We start from the raw sequence: 21,691 nt of genomic DNA, 5'->3' as shown, positions 1-21,691 counted from the left end.
ACAGCCAAATGGTATAAACAACCCAACTGTCCATCCACAGATAAATGGATAAACAAAATATGCTGCATCTATACAATTGAATATTATTGGGTCACAAAACGAAATAAAGTTCCATTGTAAGTTACAACATGAATGAACCTCAAAAACATGATAAACATAATGTTAAGTGAAATAGGCCAGTCACAAAGGACTGCATATTGCATGATTCATTTATAGAAAAGAATTGACGACATGTATTTATCCATTTATATACTTACTTAGGGATTTGAATGGATGGAAGATAAGATACCATCCCTGTTTTCATTTATAGGAAAAGTCCTGAGCTGGCATATCTCCAGAGACACAAATCAGATTGGTGGTTGCCCACGGTCAGGAAGAAGGTGAAACGGGAATAACTGCTAATCAGCAGGGGGATTTGGGTGGGGGTGATAGAAATGCTCTGGGTTTCCATAGTGCTGGTGGCTGCACAACCCTGTGAATATGTTTTTGAAAAGTGAATTGTATCCTTAGGACAAAAGAATTGTATAGTATCTGAATTTTATCTCAACAAAGTTGTTTTTTAAAAAGATGGTGCATGCACTAAGATGGGTAAAACTACACTCAGGGTGTAACCCGCAGAGCTTAGGGGCTGGTAGGATGAGAGAGGAGGGAAAGAGCAATGGAGACCACCTGCCTAGTTTCTCCATGATGCGGCTGTCCTTACTCTTGACAACTATATTTGGTATCACTTGCATGCATGATGACTTTTTTCAAAATCTGCCTCTTTCTTCGAATTGAAGTGTAAGGGGGAAAAGGCTTATGGATGGCTTCCTTAGAAAAATCAAAAAACTTTCTTTTTGATGAGCTTTTTGACTCCAAATTGCCAGAAGACTGTGACCTTTAACCCCAGGAATGCTGATGGAGCAAGCTCAGGTCTACAAAGCATTGAACGTTCGATGGGTTTTGCACAGAAAGGATGAGTACAACTTAAGGTTGATGGCTTCCCCAGGCAGTATTTAATGCATGGAGAGAGAATCATGGTCTTTCCTTGATGTAGACACTTTTATTAGCTTTTTATACCCATACAAGTGTGACTTCTGGTAAAGTCAGTCAAAAACAAAACGAACATTCTTTTATGCAGATAAGAAATGAAGATGGAGGGAAAAAAGACCCAGGAACACATAATTCATTAGCATTAGATATCAAGTTTTCCTTGTGTCATTTTTTGGGGGAGGTGGCACTTTAATCTGGTTTAAAGTATACTGACAAATAATGAACATGCTTCTGTTCTCATAAGAGTTTTCAAGGCTGGAGCAGAAGTCGACCTTCCTCATTGAAATGTGGGGCAAGGAAATCTCCCTGTTGGCCTTAAGGGCCACCCGAGAAACACATCCTATTATACTCACAACAATATCTAATTTCCAAAGTAATTGACTACATGTATTTATCCATTTATATACTTATTTGGGGATTTGAATGGATAGAGGATAAGATACTATCCCTGTCTTCAAAGAGCTCACAGATGTACGACAGAGGTAAGACAAATAGGCAATGGTAAACTCTGTAAAAGAAGTACTCAAAGGGTAGTGTGGGAAGCATGAGTTCATTCAGAACTAGGCATATTAGAGAAGTGTCTCTGAAGAAATTATGTGAGTTAGAATGCTCTTAGCTGCAAGCAACAAAACACACAGCTTGCAAAATGAAATATTTATCTTACTCAGAGATTTGTAGGTGAGGGGAGATTCTAGATTGGATGCCCTGGCTGAATACTGTCTTCAAGGACCCGTCAGTTCCTGTTACCCTGCTGGGCCATATTCAGTAGATCATCTTCTGACCCTTGGGGTTCTACCAAAGGGGTGCAAGGTGTGGCTGTCACTGAATAGCAATGTGTACTATTAACTACCTTTATTAAGATGTCAGTGGCTCTTATAGGATGCTCATATAAACTATGCATTGGGACTACTGGAAAGTACAATTACTGACTTGGGTCATTATTTCCTTTTCTTCTCTTGCAACAGCATCTACAGTCTGCACTAGAATTACAGAACCTGAAGTTATTCTCTTGGGATTTCACAAGGCTTGGGTTAGCCCTCAAGTCAGATCATTCAGAGCCAAGTGGTTTTGGTGGCTCTGGGCCGTGAACCAGACCCCTCCACTGGCCCTGGCTTCCCATCAGAGGAGACAGAGAGGAGGCAGGTTTTGTTTTCCAAGCCTGCACCGCCGCCCTCGCACTGTGCAGTCATTTTGGCTCCTTGGCGTAGGAGGATGCTCACCGCAAGCTGGTCTGAGCCCCAGGCTCCTCACCCCACAATACTCCCCCACAGTCCACAGCCCCCTGGGTGACTTGACGCCTGGGGAGTCTTCATGGTTCAGGCTGTGCTTCGCAGATGTTCCTCTTTTCCAGGCCCTGGTTCTCCCATCTCCTTGGCAGCTGGCCCATCATGGTTGCCCAACAGTGGATCTGTGCTTTGTACCTCCCTGCTCGAGCAAAGATAGGGTGCATGCATCAAATAGGAACTCAAAGCCATGGTCTCCCCTGCCATCCCGGAGCCCCTCCCAGCTTCCTGGTTGCTGGCTGGAGACCACAGCTGCGCTTAGAGGCCCAGAGGAGCTAGCTGCCAAGCCATTCCATCTGAAATACCAACTTGTGACCAGCAAACTGAACAAATTTAATACAGAAGTCACCGAGAGAGAATAAATAGGGAACCCTGTGGTCTATGTCATCTTTACCGGGCAACTTTTCCATTACTCTCAGACTTCAACCCAATTAGAACCTGGCTAATTAGTTTCATACACTGCACAACAGTTGGAGAAAAAGGTCACTTTGGTACATAATTTTCTTTCTCTTTCTAAGCCACAGAACTTCCTGCAAGGAACAAGCATTAACCTCCATTTCTCAGAAGCAAAACAAGCCAAGTCCCACATTTCTATGAATTCTCTCAGTGAGCCAATGATTAGTAATAATTGCAGTAGCTGTATCTATTTATTGAGTACAGGTGTCTGACTCTACAGATCTCGCCTGCCATGGAGACCCCCCGAAACATGGGAGGCTCTTTCTTATATAACTAACCTATGTCCCATTGAGAATAAGGAAGACAGGTAATGCACTCTCACAGAATATAGGCAGAGGTCAGGAATGCAGAGAGCTTGCCCTGGCCCTACCAAGCACATCAGAGCTTTGGCAAGACTTTTTCTTTCTCAGTGGAGATCTCCAAGCACTATATAAAATAATGAGTAGCTATAACAATAAAGTATATGTTGGTGGATGATTTAATTTAAACTAAGTATTTCTGTAACAAGAAAGATACTCCGGCAAGTATGTTGAGGCCTCCCACCACAAAAAAAAAAAAAAAAAAAAAAAAAACCACAAGCATCACTTGCTGGCTACCATGTGCTAGGCAGCCTGTGAGGCGCTGCCAACATGCTTGCTCATAAAAATGGCTTCAAAAGATACGGGTAGGATTGCAGATTTTTAGGATGGAAGTTCAGTGTTCCTTGACGTACCCTAGATGAAAAAAGAGAAGCTTACAGAGTTAACAATTCTCCCCAAATCCTTTGAAGTTTAGATCCATTAGAGAGACTCATAATATCTGAGGGTTAGTTAAGACAAGACCTCAGAACTGACTCCCTTCACACAATAAGAACAGCCCAATCCCTGACTATGTTGGCAGGAATTATTCCTCAACCCAGTATGTTATGTAAGGATTTATGCACTTAACTCCAATCTTAACCACTTCATCTGAACTTCAGAACACAGCTCATTACCCTGATCAGCTCTGCTGCAATTCCTCCTACCCATCTCAGTGTCCCTGCTCTCTGTGCCTAGGAGACAGCAGCAGGGGCACACTTTTAAACACCGGCCTTATTTTCTCCTGAATCTTTGCTCCTGCTCTTTCTTTTTTTTTTTTTTTTTTTTTTTTTTTTTTTTTTTGAGACGGAGTCTCGCTCTGTGGCCCGGGCTGGAGTGCAGTGGCCGGATCTCAGCTCACTGCAAGCTCCGCCTCCCGGGTTCACGCCATTCTCCTGCCTCAGCCTCCCGAGTGGCTGGGACTACAGGCGCCCGCCACCTCGCCCGGCTAGTTTTTTGTATTTTTTAGTAGAGACGGGGTTTCACCGTGTTAGCCAGGATGGTCTCGATCTCCTGACCTCGTGATCCGCCCGTCTCGGCCTCCCAAAGTGCTGGGATTACAGGCTTGAGCCACCGCGCCCGGCCGCTCCTGCTCTTTCTTTGGTTCAGTGTGCCTTCTCCCTTCTTGACTTCTGGTTCCACAACCTACGAACCCTGTCTAAAAGCTGTATAGACAAGCATTTTGCAATAGGGACACTTTCAGTTATGACATATCCCTGTATTTGAAGAAACTGGGTGACCAGCCAGTCAGATTTTATTTCTAATATCTGAAGGAGATCCCCATGGTGCAGAATGATGGGAATGTTCATTGGAAGCTCACCTGACACACTCTGTTTCAGGTGAGCACATGGGTCCCCCAACTGGCTCAGGATACACCTTTAGACCTTGAAGAGAGTATTCAGTTCCATGCAAATGAGTTGGTTACGCAACAACAGGGAGACGAATGAGAATGAGAACATGGACCCAACTCCTATCTGTGAGATGTGTTCCAGCACCATGAGGCCTTGTGAACGCTTAGTGAAGTGGTTAGGAGAAACTGTATTCTTTCTCATGTGAAACCGAATAATCATAGTGCGTTCCATACATGCTACAAGGCCCTAGAGATCTGAACAGATACCAGTGAAGAAAATATATATATACACACACATATATGATGTGTGAAAAATAATTATGCATGTGTGAGATTCATATATAGTATGAATAAAACATTTTTGTATTATTTCTGGAAAACACAGACATAAAAAATTAAGTGCTGGTTAAGGGTCAGCATTGACTCCCTTCACGCAATAAGAACAGCCCAATCCCTGAATAAATTGGCATGAATTATTCCTCAGCCCTATACATTATGTAAGGATATATGTACGTAACTCCAGCCTTAACTACTCCATCCCAGTGAACTTCAGAACACAGCCCGGCACCCTGATCTGTTATTTCAGATGAGCACATGGGTCCCTCAACTAGCTCAAGATACACCTTTAGACCCTGAAGAGAGTATTCAATTCCATGCAAATGAGTTGATTCTCATGAAACAACAGGGAGACCAATGAGAATGAGAGTATGGACCCAATTCCTATCTGTGAGATGTGTTCCAGCACCATGAGGCCTTGTGAAAGTTTAGTGACGTGGTAGAGGGTTGAGGGTCATCTCCACAATGACAGCTTAACTCTCCGTTCAGATACTCGTTTGTTTCCTACTTAATGCAGAAAGAAAATAACAAATAACATTGGTTCTTGTTGTCACCAATAGGCTGCTCCACATATATTCTAAGCGGTCTATGTGTCTAAGAAGCAAAAACATGTTGGTGTCTGGAAGATATTGCAGAGAAGCTCAAAAAGCCACCTTTGTCTTAGTGTCCTTTTACATGTTCTCTGAGACTAGTAAAAAAAATGCTGTTGGACTATGTACATAAAAATGGATGGATAGATGGATGAATATATGGAATGATAGATGGATGAATAAGAGGATTTTTTAAATCCCTGTATCCTCCAGACTATTACAAAGCCTGACCTACAACAAGCTTCTAATAAGTGAAGAACAGACATGTAGCTCTCATATCTTAATAATAGGTCAGCTGGTCACTGGCCTTTCAAGACCTGGGCTTGGAGGAAACTCAACAGCATCTGACACATGTTGGTATCTGTTCATTCGTCAAAACCTAGAGATTCTGATGTCTCATGCATGGCTTCATGTGTCTCATGAGAGCATGAACATTATATGGGGTAATTTTAAGAGCATTGCTACTGTAAGATATTTTCGGAAAACTCTGCCACTAGTAGGTTGAAATTCAGGAGTGGGGCTAGCAACCAATGAAAGCAAGCCTTCTTCCTTTCAAGTCTGTCGTGAGATGGTCTAGAGAAGAAAAATCCTGATACTCTGTCTGAGCACCCAAATTCCTTGCTCAAGTCACTCTCCCCTGCAGGCCTGATATATCCCCATGTCCTGAATCATTGCCAGATACAAGGGAGGCTGACCTCTGACCAGGTGAAGCCTCACACAGGTAAAGTATGTGATGAAGTCTCAATTTCCAAATACATTAACCTCAGAGTCCCCATACACATGGAACGATGATACAAAAGGAACCACACTGAGACCACAAAACACAAGTCTGGTGTTTGTGCAACAGAAATCTGTTCCCTCTGGGGGTGGCATGAGTAGGTGGTTTTTAAAGGTAATACAAAGCCGTAGTTATCACCAGGATCTTCACAGTCCTATAGAGGAAAAAGTCCTGCAACGTTGTGTCTTCTTAGTGCTTTGTGCCTTGGAATGTTTTTCTCTCCTTCTCAGCCAAATCTTTTCTAGAAAGTATCCCGGATTGCCTACTCTTTTTCTCTGGTAGAATTTTAATTGATTTCACAGGTATTTATAGGACCCCTATGAGCCAGGTGCTGGTTTGTGTTTGCTGGAACCAAGACAGAGATTAAACATAAGGCTTCTACTTCAAAAGAGTCACAGAATCATGAGAGAAATAGGTAAGTAAGAAAACAGTGACAAAAGGGTGGCACAAGGAAGCCTTGTGATGGAAATGCCATGTATCTTGACTGTGAAAATGCTGATTGTGATCACAGGAATCTACACGTGATAAGACTGCACAGCATGAAATCATACACACATAAGTGCAAGTAAAACTGGTAAAATCTGTGTAAGGTGGGTGCATCATAACAACATCAATTTCCTGGTTGTGCTATTGTACTCATTTTGCAAAATGTCAATGCTGGGAGAGAATGGGTGAAGGGTACACAGGATCCATCTGTATTATTCCTTACAACTGCACGTGAATCTACAATTACTCCAAAATTCAAAAAATTAAAATACATATATAATTACAATGTACCATCACCAATGCCATGCCAGTGGGCCCTGAGAGCAGAGTGGAGATACATTGTCCCACTTGGATGAGAAAGTAGTAGTCAAAGAAGGGCCTCTCAAGGAAGGAGAGAAGTCTCAGCTATCAGTGTGAATCAGCTAGGCTGAAAACGTGGGGAGGAGGAAAGGACACACCAGGCTGCAGGCAGCCCCGACCCACAGGCACTGTGGCTGCGTTGATAGTATGACCCTTGAGGCAGGTGAAAAGTGCAGTGTGGACAGTGTCCCCAGCCCTGCCGCAGCAAGCCAGCTCTCCCACCATTCTGCTGCTACCTCCTTGGGTTCAGACCACTCCTTTTAGACCTAAAAGAAGGCCTGTTTTCATCTACAACAGAACTCCCTTCTGCCCCCTCCCTTTTACAGGTCATTTGTTTGTTGAAGAAACCAAAACATTTGTCTTAGAGAAGTTCCCAAATTATCCATTTGAATTATAGTTTCATAACAGGGTCTGCATCATTTCTCTATCGCCTGCATTTCCTGTAAGTTGGCAGTCTTATTATTATCATTGCCACCATCATCATCACTATTACATGACTACCCAAATCATCCCAATGTTATTGGAAAGGTAAAAACCTAGGCAATAGAGTGATAGCTTCTAGAAGTCTCATTTCTCTTTCAAATAACTTTAAACCAAACCTTTCCTCCCCGTGACATAGAAAATGGACAGCAAACTCACATTGGTGCTCAAGTTTAGAAAGAGACTCTAGTACAAAGAGTATGCGCAGACTTGTGCAATGACCAGCACTGTAATTGCATTCAGCTCAGAGAGCTTTTGGAAACAGACCTTTCTGACGGTAACTTCCAATACAGTTGGTGGGTGTTACATTAATGACTAGACTCTTAGTCACCTCAAGGGAATGAAAATCAGATGACACCAGGATGGTGGAGGGAAGGGAGATATTAGCAATTCTGATTACAGATATGAATGTAATTTCAGGGGCGTTTTATAATTGCTTTTATGCCTTGATTAAGTGCCTCACGTAATACCGGGCTACAAGATGGGAGGCTGGAGAGACACGAGGAAACCCAAGGTTATTTACTAGCCTTAATGCCAGCGCCCTGAGAATGCCAAAGAGGGCATATGTTTGATCATCAAATGCAGCACAAAATCTTTACTTCTCAGCTTGCGCTCTGTGCTTTAACACTCACAAACAACCTCCAAACACACCGCCGCTTAGGTGTGTAGCGAATCCAATTTACAGATAGTGACAGAAATTCCCAAAGAATTAAGGGCATTTTCTAAAAAGGTTAAGGATTGGGGGTGTGGGGGGCTGGTAATAAGTTCAAAAGCTCTGTATCATCTGCATTTACCATCTCATTCCTATTCCACCTGTCTGTAAAACAGACTTGCTCAGATCTTTTTCACCAGTGGAAAGGTTTTGGAAACAGTCCTTTCCAATAATGTCTGTCCAGTAAGATAGTCTTAAGGACACAGGTTCAGCCTAACATCTTTAAACACCCACCGCCACTGGAAACGAGAGAACTAAACTTCTAGGAATTACAGTTTACCTGATTTTTCCTTGAACTTCATTCTTTAACAATTTGCTATTCTTGTGAAACCAAAACAAACAAGATTGTTATAATAATGATGTTGCCATGACAGAAGCAAGCTTCTTGGATCTAAGGATTCATACTATGCACATAAAATGAGTCACTTGGTCAGCTGGTCAGCATGCACTCAACAGCTCCCTAAGACACACTCACAACAGATGTTTTACTGACAGATACAAAGATGGACCATTTACCAGTGTTTGGCATGATACCATATGATATAATACAATATATGTTACTATATTTTATAGTAATATACTCTTATATGATACTATACTTTATCATATTACATTACATCGTAATATATGTTAGTTATCTATTTTGTTACCTTCGTTTCTTGACTGGCTCCCTCCTACACTACATAATAAAGAAAAGTAGTTGCGCGTGCAAACTTTGCAGCCATGCCTGGATTTACATCTTGTACCACACCTGCCGTGTGGCCTTGGAAAAGCCCTCTAAGGTGTGCCTAAAGGGAAGCTAAGGGGGTACCTTAGCATCATCGTCTGTCAAATGTAAATAACAGCAGCACATATCTGATACCGTTGCTGTGACAATCTGATAAGTTAAAACTAAGGGCAAGGCCCAGGTGAGTATCATGTCTGAGTTGGCTACTAGTAATGCTGCCATTTAATGGCGGGTTCCTCAGTGTCGCCCTGGGTGATGGCTTTTCCATCACACTCAGACAGACTCAGAGAATTCTCCAGGCCCCTGTGCCATACCATTTCTGAACCCACGTCTGAGCCAATTAGATATTTCATCTCTTTGCCACAGGGGTTGGCTCAGGGGTGGGCATATAAGCAGTCAAATGAACTAGACCCATGCAACCCAAACCGTGACTTTGAGTGCTCTACTGGGGCCTCCAACTGGCTCCCATGAACTCAGCATAGGAAGATTAAAGGCTGGAACTACTACAATTATCACATTCTCATGCAGAGCCCTGGTCTGGAGTCCACACAGATGGAAGGAAGCCAGTTCCAGTGACACTATATGACCCCTGACCCCAACTAGCTCTGTCCCTAGACCTCTTGGCCATGCGAACCAATGAGAATCCTTTTTGCTTAAACAAATTCAAGTCAAGCGTTGTTCATTTGCAACCCAAAGATCATTTGCAATCCAAAGAGGCTGAATTGCCATTCCATTATACAGATGAAGATAACGAGACTCAAAAAGCACATCAAGAACTCTTCTAAGATCACACAATCAGCAAGGTGATACCCTACCTAATGGATACATTGTGAGGCTCCCAAAGAGAGGTGGAACTACAACCATGAGGATACAGGAATGCAAGGTAGGAGCCCAAGAGGGCTTCTGGAGCTGGGGGCTTAGTATTAGCATCAAACTTTTACTAATGGATGCCAGACACTCTGCTCAGAGCTTCAGGTGCAACGTCACATCACATATGAGCTGTGCCTTGAAGAATGGGCATGATTTGTGCATGTGGAAATGAGGGTGGGCCTTGCATTCTTATCTGAAGCTTACAAAATAGTGTCTGTGCACCTTGAAGTCCTGGGAAAAGCAGCTGTGACTCAAAGCTACACCAGAGCTCTCTCCAGCAGCAGCAGGCAGTGCTGGAATAGGATGCCCCACTTACACTTAGCCACTTAATCTTAAGCCTTCCTTCCTCCAAAAACCCATCCCAGCAAGATTTGACTGCAGATCACTTCAGTTTCAGAGCTCGTATATCTCAAGCATGTTGTCTACTCAATTCCGGCTAAGGGATATAGGCTAATGAGTGAGCAAGATAAGCGTCCTGGTAATTGAAGGATGGGCCAGTCAGACTAGTGAGAGGCGAAGGTAAGAAGTGCCGTGTTGCAACACAGCAGCCAGCCACCCTGCCCCTTTCAAAGTCATGTTTTCTGGGACATTTGGCAGGACATTCTGTGTAGGTTCGAGCTTTAAAAAAAGAAGCAAGGAATCAGACAGTATGGTCATTTCCACTGAAGAAACATTTATGGAGCACTTACTGTATGCTGAGCTCTGTAGTAGGCGAAGGAGATGGAGAGAAGAGACGCGGTGTCCCTGTCTTTAAGCAGTTCACAGGTGGGTACTAACTCTCGGGGCACTGTGAGGACTCAGACGCAAACCAGCAGAGAGAGTGGGCAGCTGGCCTGGCTTGAGGGCCTGTGGGCAAAGAGAACACAATTAAGACTTTTAAGAGGAAACCCAAGACCTGAAGAACAGTCAAAATTAGCCAGAAAATAAAACAGAGGGCAGGGGAAGTGGGAAGAGGGAGCAAAATCCCTCCTTACAAGGGGAGCAAAATCGTGCAGAGACTTAGGAGAGGAGAGAAAGAGGCCAGGTTATGAGGTAAATACAACTTTAAGGCAGGAGCAGAGCAGACAGAAGAGGGGAAAGCATTCTATTTCTCAAGTTCCTAGTATGCCCTGGCCCCGTACTGTGAAATGACATGTATAGAGTGTGGGCAGAGTCCCTGGCACATGTTAACAGAGCCTGCTCTTTTGAGCATTCACTCGGGGCAGGCACCTTGCCAAACGCTTGGTATACATGCTCATCATTATCACAAAATCCCTGTCTACCTGTCACTAAGAAAAAGACGGGTTCAGAGAGGTCAGCTAATTTGCCTAAGGTCTTACACTTGGGGCAGAGCAGGATTCACATCCTCATTTTGGCACCAGGCACCTCCAGGGTATGTCTCCCTGCCCAGTGATCCTCCTCACTGCGCTGCCACCAAAGGCTCTAAACAATGTCAATGTAAAACAACAGCATCCTCTGGCCTGGAGATGCAGGAGGGGTTGGTTGTGCCATTCTGACCCTGCCTTGCTGTATCTATTGTTTTGACCTTGAAGATGTTCTAAAGTTACCACCATGACCCATCAATGCTCCATGACAGCCCGACATGCCAGCTTCCGTCTCTCTATGGGAGTCTGGTCCCTAGTTATATCTACCCTATATTCAGCCTCAAATGGCTAGGAACATTCCTCCCATGCAAGCAGGTTTGTTTTAACTGCTTCACGCAGTTCAGTCCGTTTGGAGCCTGAAAAATGAGTTGAAGGAAGAGAGTGAAAGACTTTGCGGAGGTCAGAGGATGAGTCAGAGGAAGACCTGGGTGCTGACCTCAGATGCTGTGTCTCCTGGTCGGTCCCTCTTCCCCAACCCAAACTGCCTGAGCTCACATCAGTGTGACAGCAACCAAGCCTAGCCCCTCATCAGCAGCTTCAAGCTGAGCTGAGAGTCAACTTGAGTCAGTGATATTTCCCTGACGGGTCTCCATCACTCCTTCCAATCTCTGAGGATCCCAGGCTGGGTCTGCTTGAAACAGCCAGAGCCATGCTTCCTCAGGCAGGACACAGACAACAGGTCATAAACCACTTCGGGGCTGGTTCCTTCTCTCATTCCCAGATTTCTCTGAAAGGGGTCGAGGTGGGATCCTGGAACAGGAGATTCTGCAACAGCCTGCATACTTACATCACTGAGGGACTACTTGTAGCTCAAAGGTGGACACTGAAACTCTGAACTCTTCTGTTGAAGAAAATGCCTCTGAGCTCCCTGGCTTCAAAATTGGCGTCAGGAAATGGCAGGGAAGTTGGTGATCTAAACCAGAGATAAAACAGGGAGGAAAGAGCTGATCTCAAATATGTTTTTATGTATACACACACACAGCTCTTCCGCTTAGCTTTTCTGGGTTACATCTATTTTTTATTAGTCTCTGAGATCCCAACTTTGGACAACTACTATGTATTTTGACAGGGCAAAGGTTTACAAAGACAAAGGCAGGTGTGAAATGTGACACAATTATCTAGTCATCTGTCTTCTACAACAGAAAGATTTGCCTACACCATAAAAAAGTGAAGTTATTCCAGCTTGGCCAATATGTTGAAACCTCATCTCTACTAAAATATATTTTTTTTAAAAAATTCAGGTATGGTGGTGGGTGCCTGTAGTCCCAGCTACTCAGGAGGCTGAGGCAAGAGAATCGCTTGAACTCAGCAGGCGGAGGTTGCAGTGAGCCAAGATCGCACCACTGCACTCCAGTCTGGGCAACAGAGCAAGACTCTGTCTCAAAAAAAAAAAAAAAAAAAAAAAGTGAAGTTATTTTAGAATTCATTAGAAAGATATATGTAGGACTTTCAGATGGGGTCATTTAGTTTAAAATAACCCCAATTACCAATTAGGCAGAGTCCATTTAAAATGTCCATTAGGGGACTTGAATGATTTCGTGGTTCACTTTGTGTAATTATTGGGAGTTCGGAGGGACAGTCTGCACTGAGATGACACAGGTCTTTGTCCCTTCCAATGTTGTTAGCAGCAACTCAGGGGAAGAGCAGGAAATTCAGAAAACCTCCAACTATTTATGAGCTCCTCTGTGGCCCACACCATAGGAAACACTCCAGAGGCACAATCTTTAATCCTGACAATACCCAATTTGCAGATGACAGACCTGGCTCCATGAGGCTAGGTCATATAAAAAGCACATCAATTTCATTTGCCACTGGCACTGAGCTGAAAAACAAATTAAAACTACCTGATGGCACATTCTAGATCCAAACCGATTTAGACAAGCCCAGAATGGACTGAATCTAAGGACATGGAGCTTACGGAGGATTGCTATGAATTTCTGTGCTTGGGTTCAAAAACAAGCACACAAATCCAGGATGGGGGAAATGTGAGAAGAAAAAGCCTGGGCTTGAGTCCACTGTCCATGAATGATGAGTCACCAGTGTTAGGAGTCTGCCAGAGAGGCTGGTGAAGTTGTGGGCTGTATTAGGAGCAAACTGCAGCTTAAGGAGGTGGAGCATAGGTGCTCTCCCTATGATAGGAGGCTCACACCTGGGTGTCTGCGTTCAGTTCTGAGACCTGAACCCTCAGAGGGCAGCAGGAACCAGACGCGCCCACCTGGGAGTTAGAAACCAGAAGGAGTTGGCACTTAAAACCGAAACGTGGAAAAGTTAAAGACGCTGGCTGTATTTTGAATGAAAAACAAAAAGCAGGGAAAGGGTGTCATATTGGCTCTCTCCAATTCCCAAAGACTCTGTGGCACAGAAGCACTTATCATACATGGCTTCATGAGTCTGTAAAGTCAGGGCTAAGGTCTAGAAGAAGGGAGTATGACTTCATGTTAAACAAGAGCTTTCTTCACAATCTCAAGAACTGTGGGAATACAGATGGACATAATGGGAGGTAACATTGAGATCAGCCGCTGTCATTGGAGGTGATCAGGTACATAGAGTTACAGTCATGTTGTGGAGTTTTGTGGGCTCTGGGCACCGTGGCTTCTGTGGACCCTTTGTTCTATTAAAAAATATTTTAAATTATATTTTACAACTGTGTTGGTATGATGACAGACATAATCCATGCTATACTACATTCCTGTTGTACTTCTATTATTAAAGTTTTTTAAAAATGTTTTTGTGGACCCTCAAGAGTCTTGTGGGCTCCAAGAAAGGTGTCTGTGGGCCTCATGGAGAAGTTGTCCCTGAATGCAGCCAGCTCACCTAAACCAGATTCAAGCTGCTATACTGGTTGGAAGGATGGTGTTAAGATCAGATCTCCAAACTTCCTCCAGTCTGAGGTTCCATAAGATGAATTCTGCCAAAGAAGACAGGAGTGCCCAAAATCTCTTTTTGAGATTGTTAACATGAATGTGTTTTAAAGGGAGCACAAGTTAAAGAACCATGTACATGCTTCGATGCCATTCTGTAAAGACTACACACGTATACCCCAACTATTACAGATGGTAACCCCTGAGACCAAGGTTTAAAGACTGGGGTGGAGATGAGGAATAGTGGCTCTTTTATTTGATATCCTCTTATTTCTGCCCTGTTCAAATGTTTATATTTAACAAGGAGCATGTATCACTGTTATAAAGGTACTAAATAAAAATTATTAACAGAAGGTCTGTAAATTTTACTATAATTTTATTTTGAGTGGATGGGGAGGTTCGCCCAATATTCTATTCTTTCTCAGATTAGGAATACTCCATTGTGATGGGGGACGCTGCGAGAATGTCACAGAGCATGTCCGGTGTTTTCAATGCACAGAAAAACACATCAGAGATATCAGCAACACCCATGTTGCCACCAAGAACTAAGGTATAAAACAGGGCTGTAAGGGACCCCTTTACTCAGGCACCAGCCAAACAAACTCAGAAACAGAAATTCAGAAGCCACCTGCATTGACATACTCATCCTGGTAATCACACAGGCGTGTCTACGTTTGGTCTGTATTCTCTCAAACTGTTTCTTTCCCAGGTCGAATGGCTGCTGAATGCCTTTGGAACAGGAGCTATGAATCACCCCGCCGCCAGGGCTAGGAAGGAGGGTGAACAACCTCACAGAACTAGCACTACCGAGGAGCCTGTCCTCTGAGTTATCATGCATGAGAGACGTAACCCGCATCAAGATCGCCCTCATATCAGGTCCCTTTTTCTGTTTCTGCTTTTCTGTTAATCAGTTCTGAGTCCACCACAATAAAAATCTTTGAAGGGCTGAATGCTTTTGAGACAAATTCCCTCACCGGTACAGGCTGTGAATAGGATGAAAAAGGATGACAGTGGAAGAACGAATCATAAAGCTGACCCTAACTGAAGGAAAACAAAAATCGAAGGAGATGCCTATCCCCTGAAAAAGGAAAGTGGAAACAAACAAACAAAAAAAGAAACCCAGGAAATCTATTGACTGAAAATGACAGGAGTGGGGGAAAACAGGCCCCATCATAATTTTATAGCTCTGTCTATTGTTTAAAACCAAAGAAGCCCTTTCATTCCCACGTTCAGGTGTGCACAAAACTATGTATTAAACACCTCCGGTCTGCGCGGCCGCGTTGGGTCTTTGTCAGGTGAAGTAAGAGAAGAAAGCTGGTACAACTTCCCAGGAATTCTCACTGAAGAAAACGTCTGGATTTTTTATGTCTCTTGTGCAAAACAAACAGATTTCATTAAGTGATGTATATTGTTTTCCAAGGAAGAACCCTGCAGAGACAAAAACAAATAAGCAAATAAATGAAACAAAAATATGATTTAAAAAAACCCCAATTCTTCCAATGCTAATTTACTTGTTATCATGGTTCTCTACAAAGGCAGAGATCACTAATTACAGGTTTTTCCAGAATACACATTTCATGTCAAGATCATCCAATCCAAACAGTGTACGGAAAGCCTAGGGCCTTCTCCTTCACTTTGCCCCCTACCCCACCCTACACATACGCCCCCATCTAAATGATACCCTTGGAAAGAAACCTACACATCTCATTCATCTATATTTTGCTTCCTCCCTCGCCTCCCCGTAACCAAATGTGAGTTGTTCTCTAACTGCACTGGAAAATCAGAATTTATTGTACATACGTTTGTGTTCCACTTAATAAAAAAACCTATATTTTAAGATAAACTTTGTTAGTAATTCATGAGGTAAGTGACTATTTATGCTAATCAGGCAGAAATATATTCTCAAGCATAATGCATTACATAAATTTGAATGCAAAATGTTCAATTATGAAGTAAATACAGGTAATGCAAATAATAAATTACCTCTAATAAAAATTATAAAAGATGTGTCTTGAAAGAGAGAGTGGCTTTAACTTACAACTGTGAATTGCTTAAAGAGAAAAGAATTAATACATGCTGAATTACTCTGATGATTATTTAGCACATAATTCACCTATTCATAACGACTCCTAGTAATCAGACTGTTGTTTCACATCCTCCAATATGAGGCAAGACTGTTTCCTCAGCAATTTTACCCTTATCAGATTATCTCGTCTGATTCTATTAATTTTCTTCCATGAATCTGCTAACAGTGATTTGTGATTTACTTACCCTGCTAACTGAAGACTGTTAAAAGGATTTATCTAACACTAGACCTAAGAACAGGGTGCGCCTTATCATTCAGTTACTCTGAAGAACTCTTTCTCAAATCAATTTAGTTGGTTTTATAGTGAAATTTAGTGGACACTGGCTAGTTTTGCCCCATAAAATCAGCTCCTAAACAAAGACTTCAGACACTATACCTGATGCATCCCGTTCTATTCAGGTTATGGATGTCTGATTCCAGCATGATGTATTTGAGTTGCTGTAACTCACAATCGGGAAAAATATATTCCTTTCAGCTTTTAATCTTTGTAATCTGGACATGTACAGGGGTTTTGTTTTCCACTTTTGCATGAACTCGTTATGTATGTACTAACGTGAAACTATAATTGTGTTTCTGATGTTACTGTGTCACAATATCCTATGCGATGCAACCCATGCCCTCCTCCCCCTCAAAAATCTTCTATAAATATTCATTGCTTTCAGAAACTTTAATACTACTGGTCTGCATTGGTCAATAATGACAAATGCATGGTTTCTAAATTACTGTATATTGTTCTACAGAGATTACTAGGGTATATATAGCAAGGGGATGTTAAGCAGTAAGAAAACACAGTTCACATTGTATTTGGATTAGATTGGCTTGGATAGAAGTGAAACAAACAATGTTAGCAAAGAAGTCTAAAGAAATGTGGCCCACTGTAATTGTACAGAATCAAAAACCTGAATAGTACTAATTAAAATGAGAGAGCTCAATTGTTATAAAAGAAATGCTGCTAACAGAGAACTGTAAATGTTTAGACACCCCTGTGAATCACTAAATAATAACGTAAAAAGGATAAAAATGAGAATTAAGTTGTAAGCCTGAGAGCACTACTGCTACACATCTAAAAAAATAATTCTGATCCTCTCTTTTTTTTTTTCCAGGAGAAAATGGGAGACTATAAAAGACCTTGCAATAAGAGAAATAAAAATACCATGTCTTGACAGCAGTGTACATAAATAAACCATAAAAATGTGCAGATAATAATATATTTAGCTGCCCAAACATGGGCATTTAATTTCTAGAAATGATATATAACAATGTAACAATTAGATACTTTGCCATGAATGTGTACGGCATAGTCTTCACCATTAGCAAATTTTGTGTATAAAATATTATTATTTATTATAATACTGCTTTCAGAGGCAGTGATCATACCTTACAGCTTTTAACGCAAATATGATGCAAAGGGATTAAAAATATATCATAAACAAAAGATAAATTCTTTCTAAATATACTTAAGTTCCTATTTTACATGAAAAATATAAACTTCAGACATTTGTGACTACTGACTTTTAAAAAGACCTAGAAAACTATTGTTATGGGCAATGTTAAATGACATAATGCTTATGTAATGGAAAGTGTGGATTTTCCTCTAAATACACAAACTATAATCCCTTAACTTCATTACTAGGTAAAATATTGTTAAAGAGAAGGAAAACAAGGGAATTCTGCTAGGTTGCATAAATATTGACATAATCTTCACTCTTTCTTCCCCAAACTGGTAATAGACATAGTTTATTCCACCCAACAAAATGCTCCTATAAAACCAAAACCACCCTTATAAACAACTTCTCTGCAGTCTGGATGAAAAGAAACACTACTTGTCTGAAAAATACCGACAGCGCTGCCCTTTTCAAATTAGGATGTGCCTACAAATCTTTTGGGAAGTCTCCCATTAAGGATTCCTGGGTTTGCTGAAACTGAAGGCTACTAGGATCAGAGAAATTAACACAGGTCTAATCTGGTGCAAGAGCGAGTGAGAGACACCTGAGGTTATAAATAGCAAAGTATGCTACGGGGTGGGGAAGACCATTCTGAAGTGCAATGTTCAAGACGCTGGCTTAATATATGACTAAGTGTCAGAAGTCAGGTTTTGTGAGAATTACTTTTCAGATAAACAACTTCATAGCACTGCACTTAATCTTACTAGAGACATCTCATTTATCACTGAATTACAAGTAACTTTAATTCTATTGATGTTGCCATAAAGCCCGTTGAAAATCCATCCTGGCACTTTTAAAGGGTTTGGGCCCTGTTACATGGGGATCCGCTTGCAAAGGTCTCAGCCAGAAATTACACCCGGAGGGTGTCTGTATCCCCTGGCCTCTTTGTCAACAATCAAGAAGAGGAGGGGCAAAAATGATCCCTGCATCTGCCAGCACTTTCTTCGGCCCCTTTCCTATAGAGTCGGGTTCTCCCACTTCAGTCAAACTAACTTTCTGTGCCTCTTTCCTCCTTCCATATTGGGTAACAAGCTGCTTTTCACTTCATCGACAAAACTGGACACGGATCAATTTCAACTGACCTTTGCCGAAAGGTGGCGCTGTTGAGGTAAAAACCAACTCGCTCCAACAATAGTTTCCACTCTTCGATCTTTTTGCAGGCTTTTCAGAATTTTTTTTTTTTTTTTAATGCACCCTCCTAGCGTCTTCCCCCCCACATAAAGTAAAATAAATACGATTAACAACACCAAATGCATTTCATTAATTGAAGGAATCAACAGTCCCAACTTCTAAGCAGGCGGACTGGTCTTTCAAAGGCCGGGTCGGTTTCAGGGGCTTTCTCTCCAAATAAATCTCTGCTTCTTCGACTTGCCTATCGCTTTAAAATCTTAGAAACAGAGTTAGTTGTTGGTTTCCTTCTTTCTCTTTTCTTTTTCTTTCTTTTTTATTTCTTTTTTGCATACACTTTAACAGAATCGATCTAGAAAATGGAACTACTTATTAGCATTTGCAACTGGGGTGGGGGGAACAGCCTCCCCCACCCCACCCCCCTACTCTGGGTTTCCGGGCTAGTTCCAGAAACCGCCGTTTAAAATTTAACCCTTCGAGGGGAGCTGGTGAGGGCTGGGGTATTGTTTTTCCCCCTTGCTCCCCGCCACGATCAAGTCCGAAATAAATAAAGGAAATGTAAAAGTGCAAAGGGCGCGCCTGACCCTGATAAACAGAGGTCAGATTTCGTAAGGGGATGGGTGAGAGAGAGAGAGAGAGAGAGAGAGAGAGAGAGAGAGAATGTGTGTGTGTGTGTGTGTGAGAGAGAGAGAGAGAGCGAGCGACCAATCTGAGTCTCAAAGGCCAAACTCTGGCCAGTCAGGAGCCGGAGGGCTGAGCCCGGCTGACCTGACTTTGAGCTTCCCTGGAGTTATCTCGCATAGGTGCTGGGTCCGTCCAAGGGCACGCGACCCCAGCGGGCAGCCAGTCCCCGTGAAGAATGGCCTCTAACCAACTTATTTTACCTCCTTTAAGAATAGAGTGATAAAATGGGCTTTCTCTCACCACGGACTCACAGCATTCCCGGCAGGCGCACGGCCGGGCAGCGTCCAGCCCGCAGCCCCGCTCCGAACACCCCAGCGCATCCCTCGCTACCCGGTCCCTTCCCCTCCCCGGGCGCCCGAGAAAGGGTCAAAGAGTTGGGGCCAAGTTTGAGCGCCGGGCACCGCCAGGCTCACGGAAGGAAGGTCCCCCGGCAGACACCTGGGTGCCAGAGGTGGTGCGAGGAGGAAAAGGTGGGAGGCGAATTCATAATTCTGGGAGTGGAGGGCAGGCAGGGGAGGGGAATCAGGCCAATCCCAGCCGAGTGAGCCCCCGGCGAGCTGGGGCTCCGGGTAGAAGTCCTGTCTCGCGCTCCAAAGAAAAGCAAACCGTCCTTCCAAGTCTGCCCGGGTTGCCGAAGCCCCTCTGGAAAAACTCCTTCCCCTCTTACACCAAACTTTGCGCCGGGCCTCGTTCCCTCCCGGGTAGGCAGCGGCGCAGGAAGGGTTAAGCCAGCCCGTCCCAGCTGACAGTCAGCTGATTGGGCCCTGATTGACAGCTCCGAAAAGTTTCCTTGTTTCTATACTATTATGCTAATCGCGGCCGCTCTCGCCGCCTCCCATTGGCCCGGAGTGCCAGTCAATTTCTCATTTGGACCTGACGTCACGAGTGCTATAAAACTCAGCAATTGCTTTAAACTCTTCTTGCTGGATCAGAGGCTTTAAAATCTTTTTTCATCTTCGAGCTGTAGCTCAGGCTGCTTGTCGGCTTGGCCTCCCCCTCCCCCCTTTGCTCCCTGCCTTGTCTTTCCCCAGGACTTCGCTATTTTGCTTTTTTTAAAAAAAGGCAAGAAAGAACTAAACTCCCCCCTCCCTCTCCTCCAGTCGGGCTGCACCTCTGCCTTGCACTTTGCACGGAGGGAGAGAGCGCGCGAGGGAGAGAGAGCGAGAAAGAGAGAGAGAGGAAAGAAAAAAAATAATAAAGAGAGCCAAGCAGAAGAGGAGGCGAGAAGCATGAAGTGTTAACTCTCCGGTGCCAAGGCCCGCGCCGCCCGGACAGACGTCCGCCGCGCCTCCAGCCCCGAGCGGCCGCCGCGCGCGCCCTGCCTGCAGCCCGGGCCGGCGAGGCGAGCCCTTCCTTATGCAAAGCGCGCAGCGGAGCGGCGAGCGGGGGACGCCGCGCACCGGGCCGGGCTCCTCCAGCTTCGCCGCCGCCGCCGCCGCCACCGCCGCCGCCACCGCAGCCCGCGGAGGACCTTCCCGAGCCTGAAGCCGCCGGCTCTGCGCGCAAGGAGGCGAGCGAACAAGGAGGGGCCGGGGCGAGCGAGGGAGCACATTGGCGTGAGCAGGGGGGAGGGAGGGCGGGCGCGGGGTGCGCGGGCAGGGCGGGGGGGGTGTGTGTGAGCGCGCTCGGAGGTTTCGGGCCAGCCACCGCCGCGCGAGCTAGAAGCGCCCCAGCCCGGCAAGCTGGCTCACCCGCTGGCCACCCAGCACAGCCCGCTGGCCCCTCTCCTGCAGCCCATCTGGCGGAGCGGCGGCGGCGGCGGCAGGAGAATGGCATCAGAACTGGCAATGAGCAACTCTGACCTGCCCACCAGTCCCCTGGCCATGGAATATGTTAATGACTTCGATCTGATGAAGTTTGAAGTGAAAAAGGAACCGGTGGAGACCGACCGCATCATCAGCCAGTGCGGTCGTCTCATCGCCGGGGGCTCGCTGTCCTCCACCCCCATGAGCACGCCGTGCAGCTCGGTGCCCCCTTCCCCCAGCTTCTCGGCGCCCAGCCCGGGCTCGGGCAGCGAGCAGAAGGCGCACCTGGAAGACTACTACTGGATGACCGGCTACCCGCAGCAGCTGAACCCCGAGGCGCTGGGCTTCAGCCCCGAGGACGCGGTCGAGGCGCTCATCAGCAACAGCCACCAGCTCCAGGGCGGCTTCGATGGCTACGCGCGCGGGGCGCAGCAGCTGGCCGCGGCGGCCGGGGCCGGCGCCGGCGCCTCCCTGGGCGGCAGCGGCGAGGAGATGGGCCCCGCCGCCGCCGTGGTGTCCGCCGTGATCGCCGCAGCCGCCGCGCAGAGCGGCGCGGGCCCGCACTACCACCACCACCACCAC

At 44.7% G+C, this 21,691-nt stretch overlaps 1 protein-coding gene and 1 long non-coding RNA gene across 4 annotated transcripts in view; one reads left to right on the top strand and one right to left on the bottom strand.

Annotated features, from left to right (window-relative positions):
- The window catches only part of LOC111552533, a 108,586-nt gene extending 88,350 nt beyond the window's left edge, over positions 1-20,236 (bottom strand). Inside the window, exons 1-6 of one of the 3 annotated variants that reach the window (XR_002734659.3) lie at positions 18,635-20,236; positions 15,282-15,449; positions 13,975-14,068; positions 11,948-12,073; positions 10,486-10,642; positions 1,032-2,457 (exon numbers count right to left, since the gene is read on the bottom strand). This is a non-coding gene — a long non-coding RNA (uncharacterized LOC111552533). Of the gene's footprint in view, positions 1-1,031; positions 2,458-10,485; positions 10,643-11,947; positions 12,074-13,974; positions 14,069-15,281; positions 15,450-18,634 lie in introns of those variants that run through there. The other 2 variants (XR_002734658.3, XR_004228564.1) reach the window with 2 other exon arrangements.
- Positions 20,237-20,770: 534 nt separating this feature from the next.
- The window catches only part of MAF (MAF bZIP transcription factor), a 6,152-nt gene continuing 5,231 nt past the window's right edge, over positions 20,771-21,691 (top strand). The window contains exons 1-2 of the mRNA XM_023226816.2: positions 20,771-20,920; positions 21,098-21,688. Of these exons, the coding sequence (XP_023082584.1) occupies positions 21,134-21,688 (555 nt within the window). The 5' untranslated portion in view covers positions 20,771-20,920; positions 21,098-21,133. The remainder of the gene's footprint in view (positions 20,921-21,097; positions 21,689-21,691) is intronic.

The sequence above is a fragment of the Piliocolobus tephrosceles genome, chromosome 17, assembly GCF_002776525.5.
Source record: "Piliocolobus tephrosceles isolate RC106 chromosome 17, ASM277652v3, whole genome shotgun sequence".
NCBI classification, from domain to species: domain Eukaryota; kingdom Metazoa; phylum Chordata; class Mammalia; order Primates; family Cercopithecidae; genus Piliocolobus; species Piliocolobus tephrosceles.
This window is presented reverse-complemented; position numbering and strand designations above follow the sequence as displayed.